Source organism: Argentina anserina, chromosome 6, assembly GCF_933775445.1.
Source record: "Argentina anserina chromosome 6, drPotAnse1.1, whole genome shotgun sequence".
In the NCBI taxonomy this organism is placed as follows: domain Eukaryota; kingdom Viridiplantae; phylum Streptophyta; class Magnoliopsida; order Rosales; family Rosaceae; genus Argentina; species Argentina anserina.
Genome location: NC_065877.1, coordinates 6,443,159 through 6,462,815, shown reverse-complemented (window position 1 = coordinate 6,462,815; position 19,657 = coordinate 6,443,159). Strand labels below are relative to the sequence as shown.

The window sequence follows — 19,657 nt, the reverse complement described above, 5'->3', positions numbered from 1 at the left end:
TTGAAAAACCAAAAAGACTTTAAAGGGCAGTAAAAGGATGAAACCACGCTCAAACACATCGCCATATCAATCACATGAACTTAGTAGCATCAACTAAGTTTCTTCTTCTCCAATATCAAGTGTTGAAATCTGTTTACATATTCTTCATCTAGTTTAGCATACAATTTCAGCAATTTCCTGTAACCCATTATGACATACTTGTCCGCATAATCCTCACATCTGTCGTAGGATGCTGGAATTGTCAGAACAATGACAAGGCCTGCAACAGAGGATTTAAAAATTATAAGAACCAATTTCCACATTTGGATTCCCATTTCTGAATTAGGCAAATCTCATTGAAACTGAAGCTTACTGGTGTAGCCCAAAGTCAGGAAATCAGTCAAGCCACCAATAAAGTAGATCAGAAGCAGGTAAGCCGCTACTTTGAAGAACAACGTTGAGTCCTTACCAAGAGAAATATCTTGTGAAACCAAAAGCAAAGCGTTTACACGAGTGCGGATGACAGCTGCAGCTTCATTCACCATTTCTTCTGATAACTGAAATTCAGGCAGGGGTGGAGCTGGTCTGTTCTAAATGAAATTTATCATTATAGTCATATGCAGCACGAAAATTTAAGTTTGCAACTGAAAATGTATTTCATCAATCATCCTAGCCATGTATTCAGAAGTTTGACATTATTTGGGATGAAAACAAACGTAAGACAGTTGATCAAGGTCTAAGAACTCTCTTATAAATTATAATGTCAAACAGGTTTGCATAATGAAACTAAACATGTGTAGTTTTATTCAATTTTAAATGAATGATAAGAGTTTGCATCAACTGAACAAAACATTGAATTGAACTATAAGGAACCAAATGCCAGTCAAGAAGCACAACTTGCACTACATATTACCGGTTCAGAATGGCAGCCGCTTTTGCCCAGAGAAACAGAATGACAAAGAGAAGGAGAAGAACACTAGAGACCAGTGATAGCAATGTATAACCAGACTTCTCAAACACCACCCAAGCAGCTAAAGCTACTAACAGTATCCCCATTGTCACATCTTTCTGCCTCCACAAGATCACATCTGCAACTATATCAGTAAAATATCACCCAAAAAAGAAAGGCTCATCAGACCCGTAATATCTTAAATCCAAAGCAACCAACCAAACTTCTGCATTTGATCAAAGAACAAAGTTTACATTTACCCAAATTAAATCTCAACATTGAAGTAACTCCAATACTGAATGACAACTATTTTATAGCAATCTGAAGTAATTAAGAATTGTAAAGAGGAGAATGTGATACTGAATAATCAACAAAGATGAGGGACTCACCGAGACCTCCTCCAAGGATCTCATGAAGGCTTCTCTGCCGGCCAAACAATCTTTCCGGTGAACCCATTTGGACTTTAAACCCAAAAACACAATCTAAATCCAATCCAGATCTCCAAGAGCCAAAAAGGATGTAGCTTTGGGGAACTGAGATGATTCCACAGTGAAAGAGAAACAATGGGGCTATCTTGGCTTTTTCATCCAATACTCTCATCCTTCTGATTACCGAAAGTATATATATCGTGATGACCGAGCTTCCAGCCTAAAAGTGACAAACCCATGACCCATCCATGGTTTTTTTTTTCTCTCTTTCTTTTATTTTCTTCCACAATATACCACTACTGTAGGTATTTTCTTTCCTTTGAATTATCTGACAGAGTACTGACCACTGATGACTACTGAGATCACTTGCGACCGCCCAAACTGATGCTGCAAGTTGGTGACCGCCCCTGTTTCTAGTTAAAGAGTAACTTTGAGGAGAGCTTGGCATTACTGTCATGCAAGGAGTGTTTACCTCTGTTTTCAAGTGTCCTGAGCAGCAGTCGAGGGTATTATCGTCCTCCAAAGTTACTTTGCCGCCGATCAATATAGAGAAAATAGGGATACACCCATCTTTGAAGCCCAATTTTTAGATAAACCCATATTTTTTTTCTTTTTTAATCTAAACATAAACCAACTTTCTTTATAGAATTTTTTTTTCTATTACTAATATGTTTAAATTATTTATTTAAATTCACGTTTTTGTCTTTCTAATTAAAAAATAAAATTATCTCTCTAAATAGTTGTCCAAATATTCATCCTTAATAGAAACCAAGAATTAATGACGTTTGTTTTTGGAGCTATATCCCACAATAATTAACTTACTTTTAATGAAAAAAATTGGTGAATCAAAACTAATTAGGAGCAATTGATCCACGAAATATGCTATTTTGACATGATAGTAGACCAATTAAGTTAATAGGGGCATACGTGAAGTAGTGAAACGTATGGAAACATGAGAAGAAAATAGTAATTTTTTTAAGGAAAAGGAAAAGGCTAATACACTCTTCTTCTTCTTCTTCTTCTTCTTTTAGAAAAACACACATACAATCAACCCTAGAAGCCACTCTTTCTACCTCACAAACCAAACACTTGATTCATCAAATAAACCTATCAAGTTATTCAACTATATCACAAACTTGAAATTCGAATAAAAAAACATAACCATGTTCTACATTACAAGCAGTCAGTTAAACCCTATATCACATGTAATTAGGTACTATCACATAGGTAAAACACCATACACAACCATAAATTGAAACCTCTAGAACCAACACTAGTTATCTAATAGCTAGGTAACTCCTTCCTATCGCACAGGACAAACACCTCCCCTCACAATTATACGTGAGGAACAATCTACCCACTCACCAATAACACACTGATGCACAGACACAACTGATTTATATGTAAGAAACACTTACACGAACAAAAATTACCTAACCCACCAATCCAACATCCAAAAACAATAGTTGAATAACCAGATCCATAGGTAACACACACAAGCATATACATGTTCAATCGAAATAGTCGAAACAACATTGAAGGTATACCTATGGCTTAGTACACACACCACAAACAAGTAAAACTGAAAAAAATAAAAATAAACCTATTAAACAGGTTGAGAGTATTACATACCGAAATAAGCAAAAACAACACAAATCGATGACACAACTCCATGTACCCACCACCCTCCGATTGAGCTATCCATGTATACCCAAGAAAAATACCGTCGGATATATATCTGAATTAAAGTTGTTGATATTGAAATTCAAACCCCTTGTATTGATTCATGCTGCTTCGATCATGGATGAGTTACAAGATGCTATTGGATATTGTATTCGTTAACTAATGAAGGAGCTTAGAAAACGCAAGGCTTCCATCATGCGAAATCACGATTCTGGTTGTTTATATATGAAGGAGTTTTGAAACAGAGCTTCAATCAAGCAAAATGAGAATTATGGTTTTGGTTTTGGGTTTATGGCATGTTTTGTAAATTATTGCAAATCTATGTTCTGTTAATTAGGTCCAAAATATATAATTTTAAATTAAAAATTAATTTAATAAATAGATTTAGGTATAACTTGAAGTTGTGGGTTTAATCTAACACAGGTGTACGGTATACCTGTTTGGGTGTATATCTAAATACCCCATAAATATACAACTGGGCGGTAAATATAGATGGTTTGTTATCTACACAGTAAATACTTGAAGCCTTCGAGAACTCAGAGAAGCAGAATTGAAATGCTTTTGCTTCGAGAGTAACATAAATGATATAGTAATCAACTAGTCTTAATTCTCATGACAAATGAAAAATTCATGATATTTTTCATTCCAAGTAGAAGGGCTAGTAAAGTTTGAACAGAATTTGTGTACAAGCAATGGAATGAGAGGTAGCTGGTCTCAATTATTAGTATTGGTAATGAATAAATTTTATTATTAACAAAAAACTACACTTCATGTTGTAATACTAGTTAACTACTTGTGAGTTTACAATATGCAATTCCCTCTCAATTGTGCACCATCAAAGCTTGTGAAGATATCCATGCATCTCGCATACCACAGAAAAGCCATAACCAGTGGTGGTTGCTACTTGGTAGGATTCCTCGGAGCAGATGCAGGAACTGAAACTTGGCTGGGATGAATGATTTGCGAAGCTAGACAAGGGCAAGACGCTCCAAGTGCAGATATTGCTTGAAATCAGAACTATGAAGTTGAAAGATATTGTAGCCTTGTGCGCACACCAACAGTATTAGTATGCTAGTTTTTTCGAGTCAAAATTCTTTTATTAACAAATAAAGATAGACAGAACTCACAGAAGTTGTCATACATACCAGAATCATGTTCATGGTGCATCAGTGAATCAGACAGTTGTCTAAGGACAAACTAAAAAGTACAAATTAAATAGAAAACTTGAATAGCGAACTGAATTGATATATATAGTATCCAAATAACATGTTCATGAAAGGGGTGGATTGTGCGGACTTGAGTTCCTGCAGCTCAGAAACCGTGAATTTTGATGTTATCCCTGGTCGCAATGCCAGCCTGAACTAGGAAGGCAGACACTTTCTTTCGCTGGTCACCTTGTAGTTGAATCACCTGTCCCTGTTCAGGGTCTTGGACAACATTACCATTGCAGCAAAATTCCTTCTTAAGGTCCTTGAGAATCTTGTTGTAGCTCGATTCCTTCTTCAGTCCCTGCACTGTTGTCAGGCTTTTCCTACCATTTCGCTGCTGTATACGGATGTGCACATACTCTCTTGTTCCGGCACCTGAGAACTCAGCATTAGCCTCGGCAAACGGATCAAAGGCTGTAGGAATCTGGATGTCTAGATCAGACATGAAACTTGGTAATGAACAAATAGGCCCGGACAAACCCCTTTCCTTTGCTTTGGAGATCTGCCGGACGGTGACGAAGATGGGCTGAGCTTTTCTTCCTCTCTTTTTTCTCTTCAGAAACACTGTTTATGCTTGGTCTTCAAGTTTCAAGTGCTTTATGGATATACACATTTATAGGTATACAGAATACGTGTTGGATTCGTATTTGGAAATTCGAAAGAACCAAAGACTAACCTACAATTAATAGGATTTGGAAAACCTGCTAGGAATCTGAGTGATACTCATAGTAGTAACCGTACCCTAAGTAAAGATCACTCAGGAATGCACGAAGCCCTAGAATGATAGTAGTATAGAATGGTAGTCAAAAGCCCCAATACACATTGCCTGTGCAAAACACTGTAATCATCCTATGGAAAGAATATGAAAGCTGAAAGCTGAAAGCTTATTTGTTCTAGTTTTACAATTTGAGTTTAAATTTGGAGCTGACAGTGTAACGGAGATGTATACGCTGCAAAGTACAACGACCTCGGCCGAGGATGCAAGTCAACTATCTAACCTGACAAACATATCCATAGATCATTGTTCTCAACCAGTAAAATAAAAAGGAAAAATGTACTTTACTTTTCTCAAGCAATCTTATTCTCCTGGCTGATCTTGTCATCTTGGCTGTTTGAACTTTCATTCTGCGGGTTGCTAGCTCCAGCACTGGCCATGCTAACTCCAGAATCGGCCACGCTAGCTCCAACATTGGCCACGGCAGGGGAAGAGTCCATAAGACTGGCAGCTATTGCAGCCTTCATGTTCTCGTCTTCCATCTCCGATAGCAGCTCCGCTTCCTCGGTGGATAGGAATTCTTCTGAAGGTTGTCGAGGCTGATTTGTTCTCTGAGTCTGGCGTGGAACATTTGTGGAGTTGCATGATTTAGTTATTCTGTCGGCATCTTCAGGTGAAAGCCACTGCCCATACCCATTGGAAGCTTCTGAGGATGAAATGGGACATTCTTTTGGGAAGTTTCCTCTCACCAGGAAAATGCTCCAACCAGAGCCCCTTAGCGTGTCCAGATAGGCCGAGAGGTAAAACTTAGAAAGGTGAAGTGGGGCTGCATACAGACTGTCAAAATTATACCACTCCCCATTCACTTTCCTGATACAGAACCAATGATCATGTAGATGGCAGATGAACCCATTTTCCAGCTCTAGATCGATCTGAGCAGGCTCTGCAACAGGAGAATCAAGGGGGATGACCTGCAGATCCCAAACCTCTAAAGCTTTTTCTAGTACCTACAAAAGAACATCAATGTTTTATTTAATAAAGAAATTCTGATAAGAGTCATGCTGCAGAATAGCGAAAGTGAAAATTCTTACAACTTACAACCCTAAACATCCAACCATACTTCTGTTTATACTCCAAAACCTGACTGATTCATTTTCCCCTCTAAACATTTATGAAGCTTTATGTACAAATACAAGAAGCTATACACTTTGTGAATGTTGGAATCCTAATTCTAAGAATATCCAACTGACCTCATGACGGTCTAAATTTTGTGATTCAGAATAGATATATGTGAAAAGAAAATAAGTACTAAACACATTATTGAAAGTACAGGTTCACAGAAAAATTACGCCAAGCATATAGTCCTAAGAGTCATGTGCCGTAACCGCAATCTCCTAAGCTATATTCTCCATGAGTCCATAAAAGCTTGGTAAAGTATAACATCATCAAGTTTGAACCAATTGATTACAAGCTGCATTGCAACCTGATCAGCTCAAATGCAATGCATAGAAACGAAACACCTACAGAGAAAAAAAATTCCACTAGAAACAGTCTGCTAGAAATCACCGGGGTAAGCACAGCAAAAATGCAAAACAATATCCAAGTATGGCCTGGGTTCAACCAGCATTGAAACTTCCACTCATATAAAGCCTATTTCTGACTTTAAAGGCATCTGTGTAATGCCCAATCGCAATCAGACATTCAAGTACAAATCCATGCATTCAAGTCGGTCATTTTACATATCAAGAAAGGGTACAGTACTTGTTCATTAGTTAGTTAACTAAAACAACAACTGCAAAACACATTACAATGACAACTACATAATAATTGATTATCAAGTCTTCTGCTGAGTGATTGAGTACTAACCACTCCTTAGTGCTAGTGTTAACTAACCGCATTACCAAAACACACTTGTTCTTATAATCCAAGACATACACTTGCTACCTCAACTAATTAATCTAAACATTCAAGAAGCACCTAATCCAATCTTCCACAAAGAACCAAGCTTTAGGTTCTTGAAAACTCAGAAATGAGACTAGGAAATGGAGAAAGGGACCTGGATGCTGAAATCGCCGTCGAGGGAGACATTGTGGGACTCCTCGGAGAGGAAATCGCCGGCAGCGGCGGAGGGAGCGCCGGCCTGGACAGTGAGCTGCATCATCTGGCGCTCCTTGCGGTCGAGATCGGAGGCGAGGGCGGCCAAATCGAATTCGGAGAAGAAGGGACCTTGCAGCGCCGTGTTGACGCAATGCACGGCGCAGAGCTTCGACTCCTGCACCTCGTGGTACACCATCCCTCCGTTGCTCGAACCTTCCATGGATTCTGAGAAGAAGCCGAAGAAGAAGGAAACCCTAAGATTCTGTTATGGTTTTGGTGATTTGGAGTTGAGAAAGATAGAGGAGGAAAAGAGATGATGTGATTAGAGAGATGCTCTCCTTTCGATTTCTTTCTTGCTTTGTTCTGTTGATGTGTTCGGTTCTTTTTAGAGAGAGAGAGAGAGAGAGAGAGAGAGCCTGTGACTTTGGTTTGTTTGGCTCACTCTCCCACGTGCAAGGGACGGTTCCTTACACGTGTAAAGACGCGCCAACGCTTTAGTTGAGAAGTGAGCAAACTATGTTCCACTCGATCAGAAAGTCGAGAGAAGGTTACGGTCAGATGACTCAGATCACGTCTGTCTTTGATTATTTGTTAATTTCTTGTATGATGTATAGATGATCCATTCGTAATGTTATCACTCTTTAAACTCAGTACTACTTTGCGAAAAAATGAATCACAAGTAAGATGTTACGGGTAAATATTACATCTGTTTATTGTGTCTTTTTTGTCTAAAAAACCTCTCATACTTTAAAAGTTTTCAACTTCAATCATCGAAGCGATTTATTTCTTTTGGTCACTCATCATCCAAAGGAAAATCCAGAAGCACAGCCTCTAGTGTGGAGATTTTTCTTCTTTACCTAACAATCTAATGTAGAAAGATCATCAGCATTGTGGCATTGTCCTCTTGCATCTCTTTCTCTGGTCCAGTATCTGATAACTCTTGAACTCAACATACATTATTAGAGCCATTTTTTAAAATCAAAGTGAGGCCCCCCATCTCTCCCCATTTCCTTTGAATTTTGATGGAACATGGGGAAAATGCTTCTAAACAGAGATACAGAAGAAGTTATTCCTTCATAAACATGGACTACAATGGAAGAAATAGAAGTCTCTTCCTCTCAGTCTCTCATACAGGCACATCATACCAAGAGCCTCACAGCCTTTCTGCCTCCCCAACCTTCACTGAACTGAGTGAATTCGGTTCCATATTCTTGAATGGGAATGAAACCAGAATCCGCTCCACCATCTGGGTGCTGCATTCAGTGCATTGTGACAGTGTCCTATCTGATAAAATATCTCAATCAAACATTAATCATCAGAACTTGCACAATCGACTGAGGTCCTGCATCTCCCAATTTAGTTTGAACCTCGATAAAACAAGAGGTGAAAAGCTTTTAAATAAAAACAAAAGATACATTATCATTACAGATAACAAACTGAATCTATATTGAATACGGCTACAAAATGCATTGCATCTCTCCCCTTTTGTCACTCATACAAGCAGATCGTAGTGGTTCCTGCCACTGAACAAGAGCCTCACAGCCTTCCTCGGCTTTCTGTTTCTCGAACCTTTACTAAACTCACTTCCATATTCTGCAATGGGAATGAAACCAGGGCCCCTTCCACCATGTGCGTGCTGCAATTAATTCAACCAAATTATAAACTAAGTCTGCCAAGTATAAAAGACAAAGACTTATACTACTTCATTAGGCACACAAAATTAATGAAACTAGTGCAGTCACAAACAGCAGTACTAGTATATAGTCAAACTTTAGTATTAAACATATGAGCAGTGGAATTAAGGACTCATCCTGACTTGAAAGGGTTTGATTTCATCAGTACTTTATAGATTTGGAACACAAAATATCAGAACATTTTGCTTGCTACATTTCATGCTCACGACTCATAGGCTCATAGCAAGTACACAATATGGCATGCGTCAGATTCTCTTGCTCTTTCTCTGCGTGTTTCTTCTTTAAACTAGAGAGGCAGTCCTGCTTGTACCTCAGGTTGTATGTCCAGGAAATTATAATGGAACTAACTTAATATTTATAGAATCCAATATAATTTCATATAACACAGTAACTTTACTCCATCAACTCTATTACAGGGAAATATAATTTCTGTGATCCAATTTAAAGGAGTGTCTAGACACATAAGCTCCATAGTTGCAAAATATCCTTATTTCCTTTCATGTCTCCTTCAGTCCTTTGTATGACCTAAATCATTACCTAAACCATTTTATAAGTACAAAGCAATACATGTCTATGTTATCGTGGGATGCTCCGGCAGTAACTTAAACTGACAATCATGTTCATCCTTCCATTTCACTAAATACATATTTAAGAAGTAACAAACAAAGAAACAAAGTCCACCATGACGCCCCAAAATAATTGAGGAAACAAAATGTAAGAGACAGCCTTTCAGTGAAATAAAAATACCTCATGCTCTGGAATATAGACAATGATTGGCTGTCTACATAATTTTGACAGCACCTGCAGTTTTGAAGGACAAAGGTCATGCTATATGGAAGAGTCATATGAACAACAGGTGATAACTGCATTGTAAAAACATGTGTGAAATTATTCTTGTCTTTCTACTGTATTAAACAAGACAAAAGCATTTTGATTCAAAATCTAAATCTAAGTTTTCCTTTTGGTCTCTATGTTGATCATAAGCCATTCTCATCTACAGTGCCAACTCCCAAAGTTATGTACACTCTTGGGGATCAATATCCTTTGGTAAAGACTGAATGCTCATAAAATGATTAACCAAATCCAGTAGCATTTTTAGTCAGGAGAACATACCAGCAGCTCCGACTCTCCTCCCCAGAAATCAGGTCTTTGAATTCGCTGGCAGTAACTACAGAAAGACATTCAGATCATTTAAACTACTGTCCATCATAAGTAAACCAAAGCACCTCCCAGAAACCGAATCTCAAAAATCTCTCACAGTCACCAAGCAAAAAGATAGATGCTGACCGTTTTAAGGATTCATCAACAGTGATTGCCACTACAGCTGCTTCATACTGTGGCCGTTCTTGCTCATTTTCGCATATAACTTCTTTCACAGCCATCCTTAGTTCATCTGTAATTTCCAAAAAGCCCGGCAAGTTTGGTCATTCAATTACAAAACCAGTACTCATTCAATCTATAAGACCAATGTGATAATGGTCTGTGCGTACATTACTACATAAAAATATAAGCAAACGTGAATTAATCAATTGATTTAGTAGATGCAGTTTGACGTCTAGATATAACAGAACAAAACAGACACAGCAGCGCCTGTAAGGATCTCCATACGCTGCTCTATAGCTTATGCTTTAAATTCAATCTGAAGCATACCTGCATTGTCTCTCTCTTCCCTTGGGCTAAGAGGAGACCCTTTATTTGCTGCCATTCCTTTCACCTGGTTATAATTTAAGTGCATAAAAGTCGAGCTTGTAATACAAAACTAAATGAAAAGAAAACATATAAAATCAGATACCAGTGCACGAAATAGACAGCGTCCATCACCGGTAACTCTCTGAACGGAATAGCGTTCGACTTTCCTCAGAGCCGAAGATCCTCTGCCTCTGAAAGAAACACATAACGGGTTGGTGAATTAGGGTTTAAGGTTTATGAAATTGAAGATATGCACACTAAAGGATTGAACTATTTTAAAAGAGTGCAAGAGTAGGAATTATACAGCGGCGGACCAATTCGAGCGAAGAATCGGTGGCTGTAGTCTGCGGTGAAGGACGATGCGTTTGGCTGAGAAATTGAAATTGAGAGAAGTGGGGAGGAGACGAGCTCGAACTGAGCAGTTCCATTCTTGAGCTGCTCCAGAACACCCTCTGCTCTCCATAACACGAAAATGTCAACATGATTTAGATTCGATGAAATGAGATGGAGATATATAGAGGCAGAGAGATGAAGTTTAGTACCGTTGGAAAGCTTGGGCGCCATAACAGAGTTGCTCCTGGGATGAGGACTCGAGTGATGAGAGCAGCCAAAGCACCCGGATAAAAGCAAGAGGGCTCGAATACGGAAACAGACTAAACGACGTCGTTGTTGTACTTGAATCATCGTGTCCTGCTAATTGCAAACTCCTAGCTTGTTTAGTTTAGTCTGGGAGTTAGGGCCTCTTTGAACCAGTTTATTGAATTGACCATAATGTGTTAGTAAATTGAAAGTTACAAGATTGATTGGTAAATTTGTAGGATTAGGTATGAGCTTGTGAGTGCATCTAGAGTAAGGCTGTAAGTAGGCTCGAGCCGCTCGTGTTTGACACGCTTTTAACATGTTCGTCTCGAGCTCGTAAAGTTAAATGAGTCGAGTTTGAGCTCAATATTAAGCCCGACTTTGAAAATGAGCCGAGCTTGAACAATAAGTATTCGGCTCGTTCGACTCGTTTAGCTCGCGAGGTAGCTCGAACTTGTTAAAAGTTCAGTTCGTTTATTAATTAAACTTGACTTATTAATTTTTATAGTATATATAAAACATAATTTTTATATAAGAAATAATATTTAAAATATAATATTAGTTTGAAATAACTGAAATGCTTATTTCTAAATTAATTAGTTAAAGACTTTAAGTTCAATAACGAATTTGATTTGTTATTTTTATTTTATTACAAATAAAATAATTTTTATGTGATGCTATGACATTAGATTTTAAATTTTAATTTTAATTTCTAAATTTTTAATTTTTAATTTTATATGATTCAAGACGGTTCAATTTAAATTCGATCTCATCTAATAAAATAAGTCGGTCCGACCCCAGCTCGAGCTTTTTCAAGCCGAATCGAGCTTGAACATGAAGCACAAAAATCAAATTTTAGCCCGGCTCGAGCTCGATCGAATGAAAACAAGCCAAACATGAACAACTTATTATTTCGCTCGACTTGGCTCATTTACACCTCTAATCTAGAGTAATCAAATACATGAGGCGTGAGAAAACTTAAATATTCCGAAGAACCCATTTGTATTTTGAGCTACATCAATTACGATGTCAACGACACTTTGAATAAATTTTCTACAATATATTTGATGGATGATATAGTATTGTTAGAGAATACAATTTCAAACGTAAAGCCACATTTTCTATTTTTACTAAGTATTCTATTGATCCTATGACGTAATTTCTCATGAAAACATTTGTGTGTTTGAGAATCTAAAAATACTAAAGGACATTGTGAATAACAATCTCCCTGGATTCTGGTGTAGGTGTGTTAAAACAAGGCACCTTTTTTTTTTATAAAAAAAGCAAACTCGATCAATTTTAATAATAGTAGGCTACTTAGCAGAATCTGCAAACCACCTAATAACACAACTAACAAAGACCATTTTGATTCATTTCCATTTTTTTTTTCAATTAGCGTCAAGCCACTTCCTAATCATTTGGAGTGGCCGGCATAATCCATATTTTGCTTAATTGCTCTGGTCAACGTATTGGTCCATAGCCAAATTACTATTACAAAAGCATCAGGATAGGATTTGATAGTATAAACATATGGATGAGATCAATTACAAAGTGTGTCTTCTTTGAACTCTCCTACCACTTTTTTTTTTTTTGCAAAAACGCCGATTTGCACCGTAAACTTTGTCATAATTATCAATTTGCACCATAAATTTGCATTTGAGTCAATTTATCTCCTAAATTTGGTAAAAATTACCGATTTTCACCATATCCGTTAAATTTAATGTTTTTCATCCAATTTTAAGTCACATATCATGCATTTAAGGGGCAATATTATTATTATATATTTATTCATATTTAATAATGAAATAAATTAATAAAATTACTTAAGATGAACACTTGTTACAAATTTTTTTTTCGAAACATGTTATTGATTTATATATTTATTATTTTACGTGATATAGTATGTTAAAAGATATTAGAGAAATATAAATAAATACATTGAAAATTAAAAAAAATGTGTGTTATGGGAGAATTACTATTTAACCATTGTGTGTGTCTTAGCCTTATTAGTTCCTATTAGAGATAGATTCGCATATCTGTAATAGATTAGGACTCCGAATCCTACAAGATTATAGTTATGTAATGCCTATATATAAGCCACATTATTAATAATTAAATGATTACGTTTTGTTCCATTACGTCGTTATTATTCTTGTTTCGTTCCTCCTCCAACAATGTGTACATATATATATATACACAACACACTATATTTGAATGGGTGAATATGTTGAATATATAATTCGAAGTAGGGTTCAGTATGTAGAAAAAAGATGTGAATAAATAATTTGATTAAAAAATAATCCTCCTTTTAAAGAATATTTGTATTTGTTTTTGAGAAAAATATAAATAGAAAATGACAACATTACCCCTCATGTGCATGACATTTGACGCAAAATTGGATGAAAACAGTTAAATTTAACGAATGGGGTGCAAATCGGCAATTTTTACTAAGTTTAGGAGGTAAATTGACTTAAATACAAGTTTGAGGTGCAAATTGACTATTTTAACCAAATTTAAAGTGTATTTTGATAATTTTGTCTTTTTTTTTTCGTTCTTTTCTTCATTCCAATCAAAGTATTCGACAACAAAAAGATTTGAAAAACAAGACTATAAAAACATTGACAGAGGATAGTAGGAAACTAAGAGGGCTGTAGCCCAAGAATCTTCATCTATTTGTCTAATTATATAGGTATAATAGCCTAAACTTCATCTAGCTCTATCATATTGAAATGATCAGCCCACACTAATATCTAATCGTAGCTCCGTCATTAGCCGTAGTAAAATTATCATATAAAAAGTTGTTTTTTTTCAATGGGGAAAATTTGTTTTTGTTATATCAAATTAGTGATCTGCTAATTTCAATTTGCCAATTTTTCACAACCAGTCACCAAACGGTTTTTCTAATATTTCCCCCTAAAGAAAAAAACGATTAAACTCTGATGGAACCGAAGGATGGTCTGTTTTTTTTAGGGCTCTCCCGAGGACGAAGAGCATCGAAGTCATCGACCCCATCACGTGCGAACACACACGTGCCGGGTAAATAAAACACCACTATTTAACTGCCAAACCGAAAAAGCTGGCCCTCTTCATAAACTCAGGTCCCTCTCTTCTTCTCAACTCACTGACTCAGAACTCGCTCGCTCGCTCGCTCGGTCATAAGAAGTATCGCCCCCAACAAAACCCCAAAACTCTCCGTAACTCACTTTTGACGATCTCTCCAAAGCTCCCCCCCCCCTCCTTTCTCTCTCTTCAACATTGCTCTTCATAATACTCCCCTCTCTTTCTCCGGCCCCCATTTCACTTCCCCCCTCCTCTAATCCCCCTCGATTCCGCTCTCAGGTAATACCTCCCCCCTCCTCATTACTCTCACCATTGATTTTGCTGTTTGATTTATTGGTTTTAATGTTGTCTAGAGCGATCTGATTGGCGGAATTGGTCGGAGCCTCGACATACATGGCGACTTCTTCTTTAGCTCATTCTGCTGCACTGGCCCTTACTTGCGGTGCGGCGTCGGATGGGTTCAGGAGCTCCAGCAATGGAGCTACTGGTGTTCCTCTGAGAGCTCTAGGGAAGGCGAGGTTCGGCGTGAAGAGGAATCTTGCGGTGACGGCGAAGCTGAGGAAGGTGAAGAAGCACGACTACCCGTGGCCGGCGGATCCGGATCCCAATGTCAAAGGAGGAGTGCTGACTCATCTCTCGCACTTCAAGCCGTTGAAGGAGAAGCCCAAGCCGGTTACTCTGCCTTTCGAGAAGCCTCTTGTCGAAATCGAGAAGAAGATCATTGATGTAATGATCAGGTGATTTTAATTTGTTTTCGTTGCGAGTTTGTTTGGATTGAGACTTGGTTTTTGTTGATAGGTGCGGAAGATGGCCAACGAAACCGGACTGGACTTCAGTGATCAGATTATTTCATTGGAGAATAAACACCAACAGGTTTGATAATTATTTTTATTCCACGGCGGTGATGATTGTCCTTTTGTTGCTCATAATGATTTCTATCTGTGGTTTGCTGTACTTATATTCACTTTATACCCGTTACTTGCGTGGTGCAATTGCTGGTTTTGGCTGTGATGGAGTAGTGGCTATTCTATTGAGATGTATGGCAAGCTCAGACAATATAATGAGCTCGTTTAAAATTTTGAAATAATTTATGATGAGCATTTGAACTCAGTATAGCTGAGAAGATGATACCTTCAGATATTTATGTATGCATAGGATATAATCAAGTTTCCTTTGAATATGAATGCATTATACATAAGAGAACTAAGAGAAGCAATATAAAGGGTCATTCATTCAGACATTCATGTATCAGTAGAATATAGTTCGAGTTTCATGTAAATGTTTTAATGGTAAGAGAAGCAATGTAAAGGGCCATGCTTATATTCCTAATCTATTCTTCTTTATAATATACTATTTTCTGTCTCATGTTGGAGAACCTTCTGCTTAGTTATTTTCACTCATTCACACTTTTTGTTAACACTTCAATATTGGCTTGTGCTTCTTGGTGTATTTATGACCACTTGTGTATTAGGATATTAAGCTGAAGTACAGAACTTAGTTTACTACATCTAGTTTTTGTTCCTTACCTTTCTCAGGACTTCTATATGTTGCTATACAGTTTTTGGTCTTATCTTCATAACAAACATTTTAATTTTCTTTCAGGCTCTAAAGGATTTATATTTGAATCTCACTCCTATACAACGTGTAAATATTGCACGACATCCCAACAGGCCTACTTTCCTTGATCATGTGTTTAACATTACTGATAAGGTACTCACTTTTTTACCTAATTTCAGAAATATTCTCAGTTTGATTTATATTTTTTGTTTTAGAAAAACATGTCAGTTGTTGAATTTATGAGTTCTAGTTGTGTGTATACTTTTAATGTGTTAATTTCACTCCTACAGTTTGTAGAGCTTCATGGAGACCGAGCAGGGTACGATGATCCTGCTATTGTCACTGGTATAGGAACTATAGATGGTAATAGGTATATGTTTATGGGTCACCAGAAAGGTAGAAATACGAAGGAAAACATCCAGCGTAACTTTGGGATGCCTACTCCTCATGGGTACGTTACATGATAGATAATATATAGCATTACTTTTTGCATTCAACTTCTCATCTTGTTATGCCTGAAAAGTTTACGACCTTAAAGCACTTGCATTCTTACAGTTACCGGAAGGCTCTGCGCATGATGTACTATGCAGATCACCATGGCTTCCCTATTGTTACTTTCATTGATACTCCCGGTGCATATGCAGACCTTAAATCTGAAGAGCTGGGCCAAGTATGTGAATACATGTACCTTCAATCCCATCTGAATCTGTTTTAGTGCTGGGCCATCTAATTTTCTTGCATGAATCATATACAGGGTGAAGCCATAGCTCACAACTTGCGGACTATGTTCGGTCTGAAGGTACCGATTGTTTCTATCGTCATTGGGGAAGGTGGATCTGGTGGTGCCCTAGCCATTGGCTGTGCTAATAAACTATTAATGCTTGAAAATGCAGTTTTCTATGTTGCCAGGTAATGTGAATTGGTTTTCTGTGTTGTAATCTCTTAGGGCAGCTGTACTAGGGAAATGTTGCATGTATTTCTTTATTTTTCTGTGTTTATAGATGATTCTCAAGTGTTCGTGTCCTGGATTTGTAGAAGTTAAATTCTTATAAATCAGTTACCTGTAGGTGGGAGACACTGTATGCCTTATATCTGAAATATTCCTCCTTTTTCTATTATTAGTTCTCTAATACCTGAGTCCTATTTTTAAGTAAATTACTGCTAGTCTTCTGAACTTCTGTTCCATTAAGTGTCAAATGTACTTTTGTTTCTCTTATGTGTTTTATTTTCTCTGGTGTATTTAGTCCTGAGGCATGTGCAGCAATCTTGTGGAAGAGTGCCAAAGCTTCTCCGAAGGTTTGTGCAACATTCATTATTTGGTGTTGTCTTTAATCATTTAATTGATGGTAGCTATAGAAAGCTTATTTCTCTTTATAGGCAGCTGAGAAGCTGAAGATTACTGCATCTGAGTTGTGCAAGCTGCAAATTGCAGACGGCATCATCCCTGTATGTGTCGCAATCCTTCTGTTTCATATTTGTATTCTTTTCTTGTGTTTAAGTGTGGTGATATTCGGATGCATAAGAGAAGTTGGTAACTTTGGTGCTCAAAGTGTCTGCAGCACCCTATGGGCTGAGCCATGATAATTTCTCTATCCAAACTCATCCATGTCATTATAACATTGATATATCAAGAAAGATCACATGATCTTATGAGTAAATGTGTACGTGTGTATGGATAAGTAGTTTATATATTAACACCTTTTTCCCCCCATTATTCATTTGATTCATGTTTATGGCATTTAATTTATACAATTCTCGTTTTTCATGATCAGACTCCACTTGCATACCTGAATAGTCCAAATCATCATTCCATTTTATAAATTCTCAAGTCATTCATTCCATGGGGACAAAAAAGAAAATATTAATATAGTTTCTCCTAATTTCTATGCAATGATGATGTGGCTTCTAAAAATTCTACTTTTATTTCTTACTTTTGATAGGAGCCGCTTGGTGGAGCGCATGCAGATTCCTTGTGGACCTCTCAACAGATCAAACATGCTATTAAAACGGAAATGGAGGTGAGTTCCCGCTGCTGCTACAAAAATAATCTATGAAATCATGTTTGACCTAATGTTAGTCTTTCATGTTTTTAGGAGCTTAAGAAGATGGACACTGAAGCACTATTAAAGCATCGCATGATGAAGTTCCGCAAAATTGGTGGGTTTCAAGAAGGAATCCCTATAGATCCAAAGAAGAAAAGGAACATGAAACTCAAAGAAGAACCCAAGGCTGTAAAGACTGCAGTTGTGGATTTAGAGGGTGAAGTTGAAAAGGTCAAGCTGCAAATTTTGGAGGCAAAGAAATCCTCTGATAAGCCTGCGTTGTTGCCTCTGACTGAGACAATAGAAAAGCTGAAAAAGGAGGTTGATAATGAATTTTCTGAGGCAGTTAAGGCCATAGGATTAAAGGACAGGTTTGAATCATTGCAGGAAGAATTTTCGAAAGTAAGTTCACAGGACCAGCTCATGCATCCGGCACTGAAAGAAAAGATTCAAAATCTTAGGCATGATTTTACCCAAAGCTTGTCATCTGCTCCTAATTATGAAGATCTAAAGTATAAAGTTGACATGCTGAAGGAATTATCAAAAGCATATAAATATGAGGAGAAGAACAACAAGGCTGCATCATTGAAGCAAGAAGTTAACAATAAGTTCAATGAGATCATGGAACGACCAGATGTTAAGAAAAAAACTGCTGCACTTAAGGCTGAAATTGAAAACACTGGGGTATCCAACCTTGATGAATTGGATGACAGCCTGAAGGGGAAAATTTTAGAATTGAAGAAAGAGTTGGACTCTGAGTTTGTTGGTGTCCTCAAGTCCTTGGGGTTGGAAGTGGAGAAAAGACCAAAAGAACCAATTGAGCAAACTTTGCCCCCAGAGGTCAAGACCAAGATTGAAGAATTAAATGAAGAAATTAATCACAAATTTGAAAATGTTATCAATTCATCAGACCTGAAAGACAAGATTGAGTTACTAAAGTTGGAAGTAGCGAAGGCAGGAAAGAATCCTGATTCAGCAACCAAAAACAGGATTGTGGCTTTGGAGCAACAAATCAAACAAAGCTTGGCAGCAGCTGTGGAGGCATCAAACTTGAAAGAGAAGCATGAGAAGCTCAAGGCTGAGGTTTCCAAAACCATTGAATCTTCTGGAGAATCAGATGGAAGTTTAACAAAGGAAAATCCAAATGAGGTCTATGTCTTTTGAGGAATCTAGAGCAGAGTTTCAGACAGTTGTGTAATGTGAGTCTCTCTTCCCCTCGTACTATTGTTAGTGATTTTGAATGTCTTACTCGTGCACACTAGTTCTCTTTTTTTTATTGTCTGGTCACTGGACTTAAAATTGAGGACTGATATAAATCTGTACCTGATTAGTAGTTCTGTATATTCTTTGGAGAAAGACATAAACTCATTAGCTTATGCTCTTCTGCAGTACTCTTTTAAACAGCTCTTTTGCTGAGGATGTGCCGAGGAACGGATTGTTCAGAACACATGAGAGTGATAACAAAAAGTGCACAAAGTGGAACCTTTCAGCTATTGCTAGTTTGCTACTGGTTTGCATCCATCGACAACATCTTGCAGCAGTGTACAAGTTTGGCATTACGAGGAACCAGAAGGAGAATTGTTAGCTCCACAATTTCATGAACATTTTAATTTATTTAGGGTTTTATAAATTATTAATGTTCCCTTTTCTTCTAGTTGAGTGCATTTCTTTTTTACCTTTATAGACATGGACTGACATCCCAATAATATCTGAGCTCCTGTTGTTGTAGAATTTGAATCACTTGTATAGGACTATAGGTCGTGTGGAGAGGGTAATAAATCATTTTTATATTTCTTTCATATACCCATTGTTGGCGAAATGCTTTCCAACAAGTTGCATTAAAATGTTTTGGCACCTTGTTGGTAGCTTAGACTTTTCTGATATTGAATAAGGTATGCAGTTCCTGCTAAGCAAGAAACTGTTCCGCTGAGAATTAAGGTTGATCTTGTCATCTTAGCACTTCATTCTTGTTTAGAG

General features: G+C 37.3%; 5 protein-coding genes across 5 annotated transcripts; 1 reads left to right on the top strand and 4 right to left on the bottom strand.

Annotated features, from left to right (window-relative positions):
* Positions 1 to 70: 70 nt before the first annotated feature.
* Positions 71 to 1,538, bottom strand: LOC126797869 (reticulon-like protein B12). The gene is made up of 4 exons (XM_050524610.1): positions 1,318 to 1,538; positions 893 to 1,073; positions 353 to 564; positions 71 to 259 (listed from the first exon to the last, which is right to left on the bottom strand). Exons 1-4 carry the CDS (start codon positions 1,526 to 1,528, stop codon positions 90 to 92), a joined length of 774 nt encoding a protein of 257 aa, XP_050380567.1. The 5' UTR covers positions 1,529 to 1,538; the 3' UTR covers positions 71 to 89.
* A 2,790-nt stretch (positions 1,539 to 4,328) lies between these two features.
* LOC126797790 (protein translation factor SUI1 homolog 2-like) lies at positions 4,329 to 5,028 on the bottom strand. Its single transcript, XM_050524509.1, has one exon. The coding sequence runs from the start codon at positions 4,690 to 4,692 to the stop codon at positions 4,351 to 4,353; it is 342 nt and encodes a 113-aa protein (XP_050380466.1). The 5' UTR covers positions 4,693 to 5,028; the 3' UTR covers positions 4,329 to 4,350.
* An 82-nt stretch (positions 5,029 to 5,110) lies between these two features.
* LOC126797789 (ataxin-3 homolog) lies at positions 5,111 to 7,409 on the bottom strand. The gene is made up of 2 exons (XM_050524508.1): positions 7,019 to 7,409; positions 5,111 to 5,969 (listed from the first exon to the last, which is right to left on the bottom strand). The coding sequence occupies exons 1-2, from the start codon at positions 7,277 to 7,279 to the stop codon at positions 5,316 to 5,318; spliced, it is 915 nt and encodes a 304-aa protein (XP_050380465.1). The 5' UTR covers positions 7,280 to 7,409; the 3' UTR covers positions 5,111 to 5,315.
* Positions 7,410 to 8,328: 919 nt separating this feature from the next.
* LOC126798523 (OVARIAN TUMOR DOMAIN-containing deubiquitinating enzyme 3) lies at positions 8,329 to 11,096 on the bottom strand. Its single transcript, XM_050525526.1, has 8 exons — positions 10,985 to 11,096; positions 10,747 to 10,894; positions 10,546 to 10,633; positions 10,404 to 10,467; positions 10,041 to 10,146; positions 9,867 to 9,921; positions 9,501 to 9,554; positions 8,329 to 8,695 (listed from the first exon to the last, which is right to left on the bottom strand). Exons 1-8 carry the CDS (start codon positions 11,004 to 11,006, stop codon positions 8,552 to 8,554), a joined length of 681 nt encoding a protein of 226 aa, XP_050381483.1. The 5' UTR covers positions 11,007 to 11,096; the 3' UTR covers positions 8,329 to 8,551.
* Positions 11,097 to 14,243: 3,147 nt separating this feature from the next.
* Positions 14,244 to 19,479, top strand: LOC126798522 (acetyl-coenzyme A carboxylase carboxyl transferase subunit alpha, chloroplastic). The gene is made up of 12 exons (XM_050525525.1): positions 14,244 to 14,360; positions 14,435 to 14,807; positions 14,880 to 14,954; positions 15,684 to 15,791; positions 15,929 to 16,089; positions 16,194 to 16,308; positions 16,393 to 16,547; positions 16,883 to 16,934; positions 17,016 to 17,084; positions 17,579 to 17,656; positions 17,732 to 18,879; positions 19,070 to 19,479. Exons 2-11 carry the CDS (start codon positions 14,475 to 14,477, stop codon positions 18,842 to 18,844), a joined length of 2,259 nt encoding a protein of 752 aa, XP_050381482.1. The 5' UTR covers positions 14,244 to 14,360; positions 14,435 to 14,474; the 3' UTR covers positions 18,845 to 18,879; positions 19,070 to 19,479.
* The last annotated feature ends 178 nt before the right edge of the window (positions 19,480 to 19,657 follow it).

Coding starts and splice junctions, on each gene's coding strand:
- LOC126797869 (XM_050524610.1), bottom strand. CDS start 1,528: ATGAGAGTATTGGATGAAAAAGCCAAGATAGCCCCATTGTTTCTCTTT. Junction 1,074..1,317: donor GATCCTTGGAGGAGGTCTCG/GTGAGTCCCTCA, acceptor TTACTGATATAG/TTGCAGATGTGATCTTGTGG. Junction 565..892: donor GCGGCTGCCATTCTGAACCG/GTAATATGTAGT, acceptor CATTTAGAACAG/ACCAGCTCCACCCCTGCCTG.
- LOC126797790 (XM_050524509.1), bottom strand. CDS start 4,692: ATGTCTGATCTAGACATCCAGATTCCTACAGCCTTTGATCCGTTTGCC.
- LOC126797789 (XM_050524508.1), bottom strand. CDS start 7,279: ATGGAAGGTTCGAGCAACGGAGGGATGGTGTACCACGAGGTGCAGGAG. Junction 5,970..7,018: donor ACGGCGATTTCAGCATCCAG/GTCCCTTTCTCC, acceptor GTTCTTTTGTAG/GTACTAGAAAAAGCTTTAGA.
- LOC126798523 (XM_050525526.1), bottom strand. CDS start 11,006: ATGGCGCCCAAGCTTTCCAACG. Junction 10,634..10,746: donor GCTCGAATTGGTCCGCCGCT/GTATAATTCCTA, acceptor TGTTTCTTTCAG/AGGCAGAGGATCTTCGGCTC. Junction 9,922..10,040: donor GTTGATGAATCCTTAAAACG/GTCAGCATCTAT, acceptor GTCTTTCTGTAG/TTACTGCCAGCGAATTCAAA.
- LOC126798522 (XM_050525525.1), top strand. CDS start 14,475: ATGGCGACTTCTTCTTTAGCTCATTCTGCTGCACTGGCCCTTACTTGC. Junction 14,808..14,879: donor TCGAGAAGAAGATCATTGAT/GTAATGATCAGG, acceptor TTTTGTTGATAG/GTGCGGAAGATGGCCAACGA. Junction 17,657..17,731: donor CTATTAAAACGGAAATGGAG/GTGAGTTCCCGC, acceptor TCATGTTTTTAG/GAGCTTAAGAAGATGGACAC.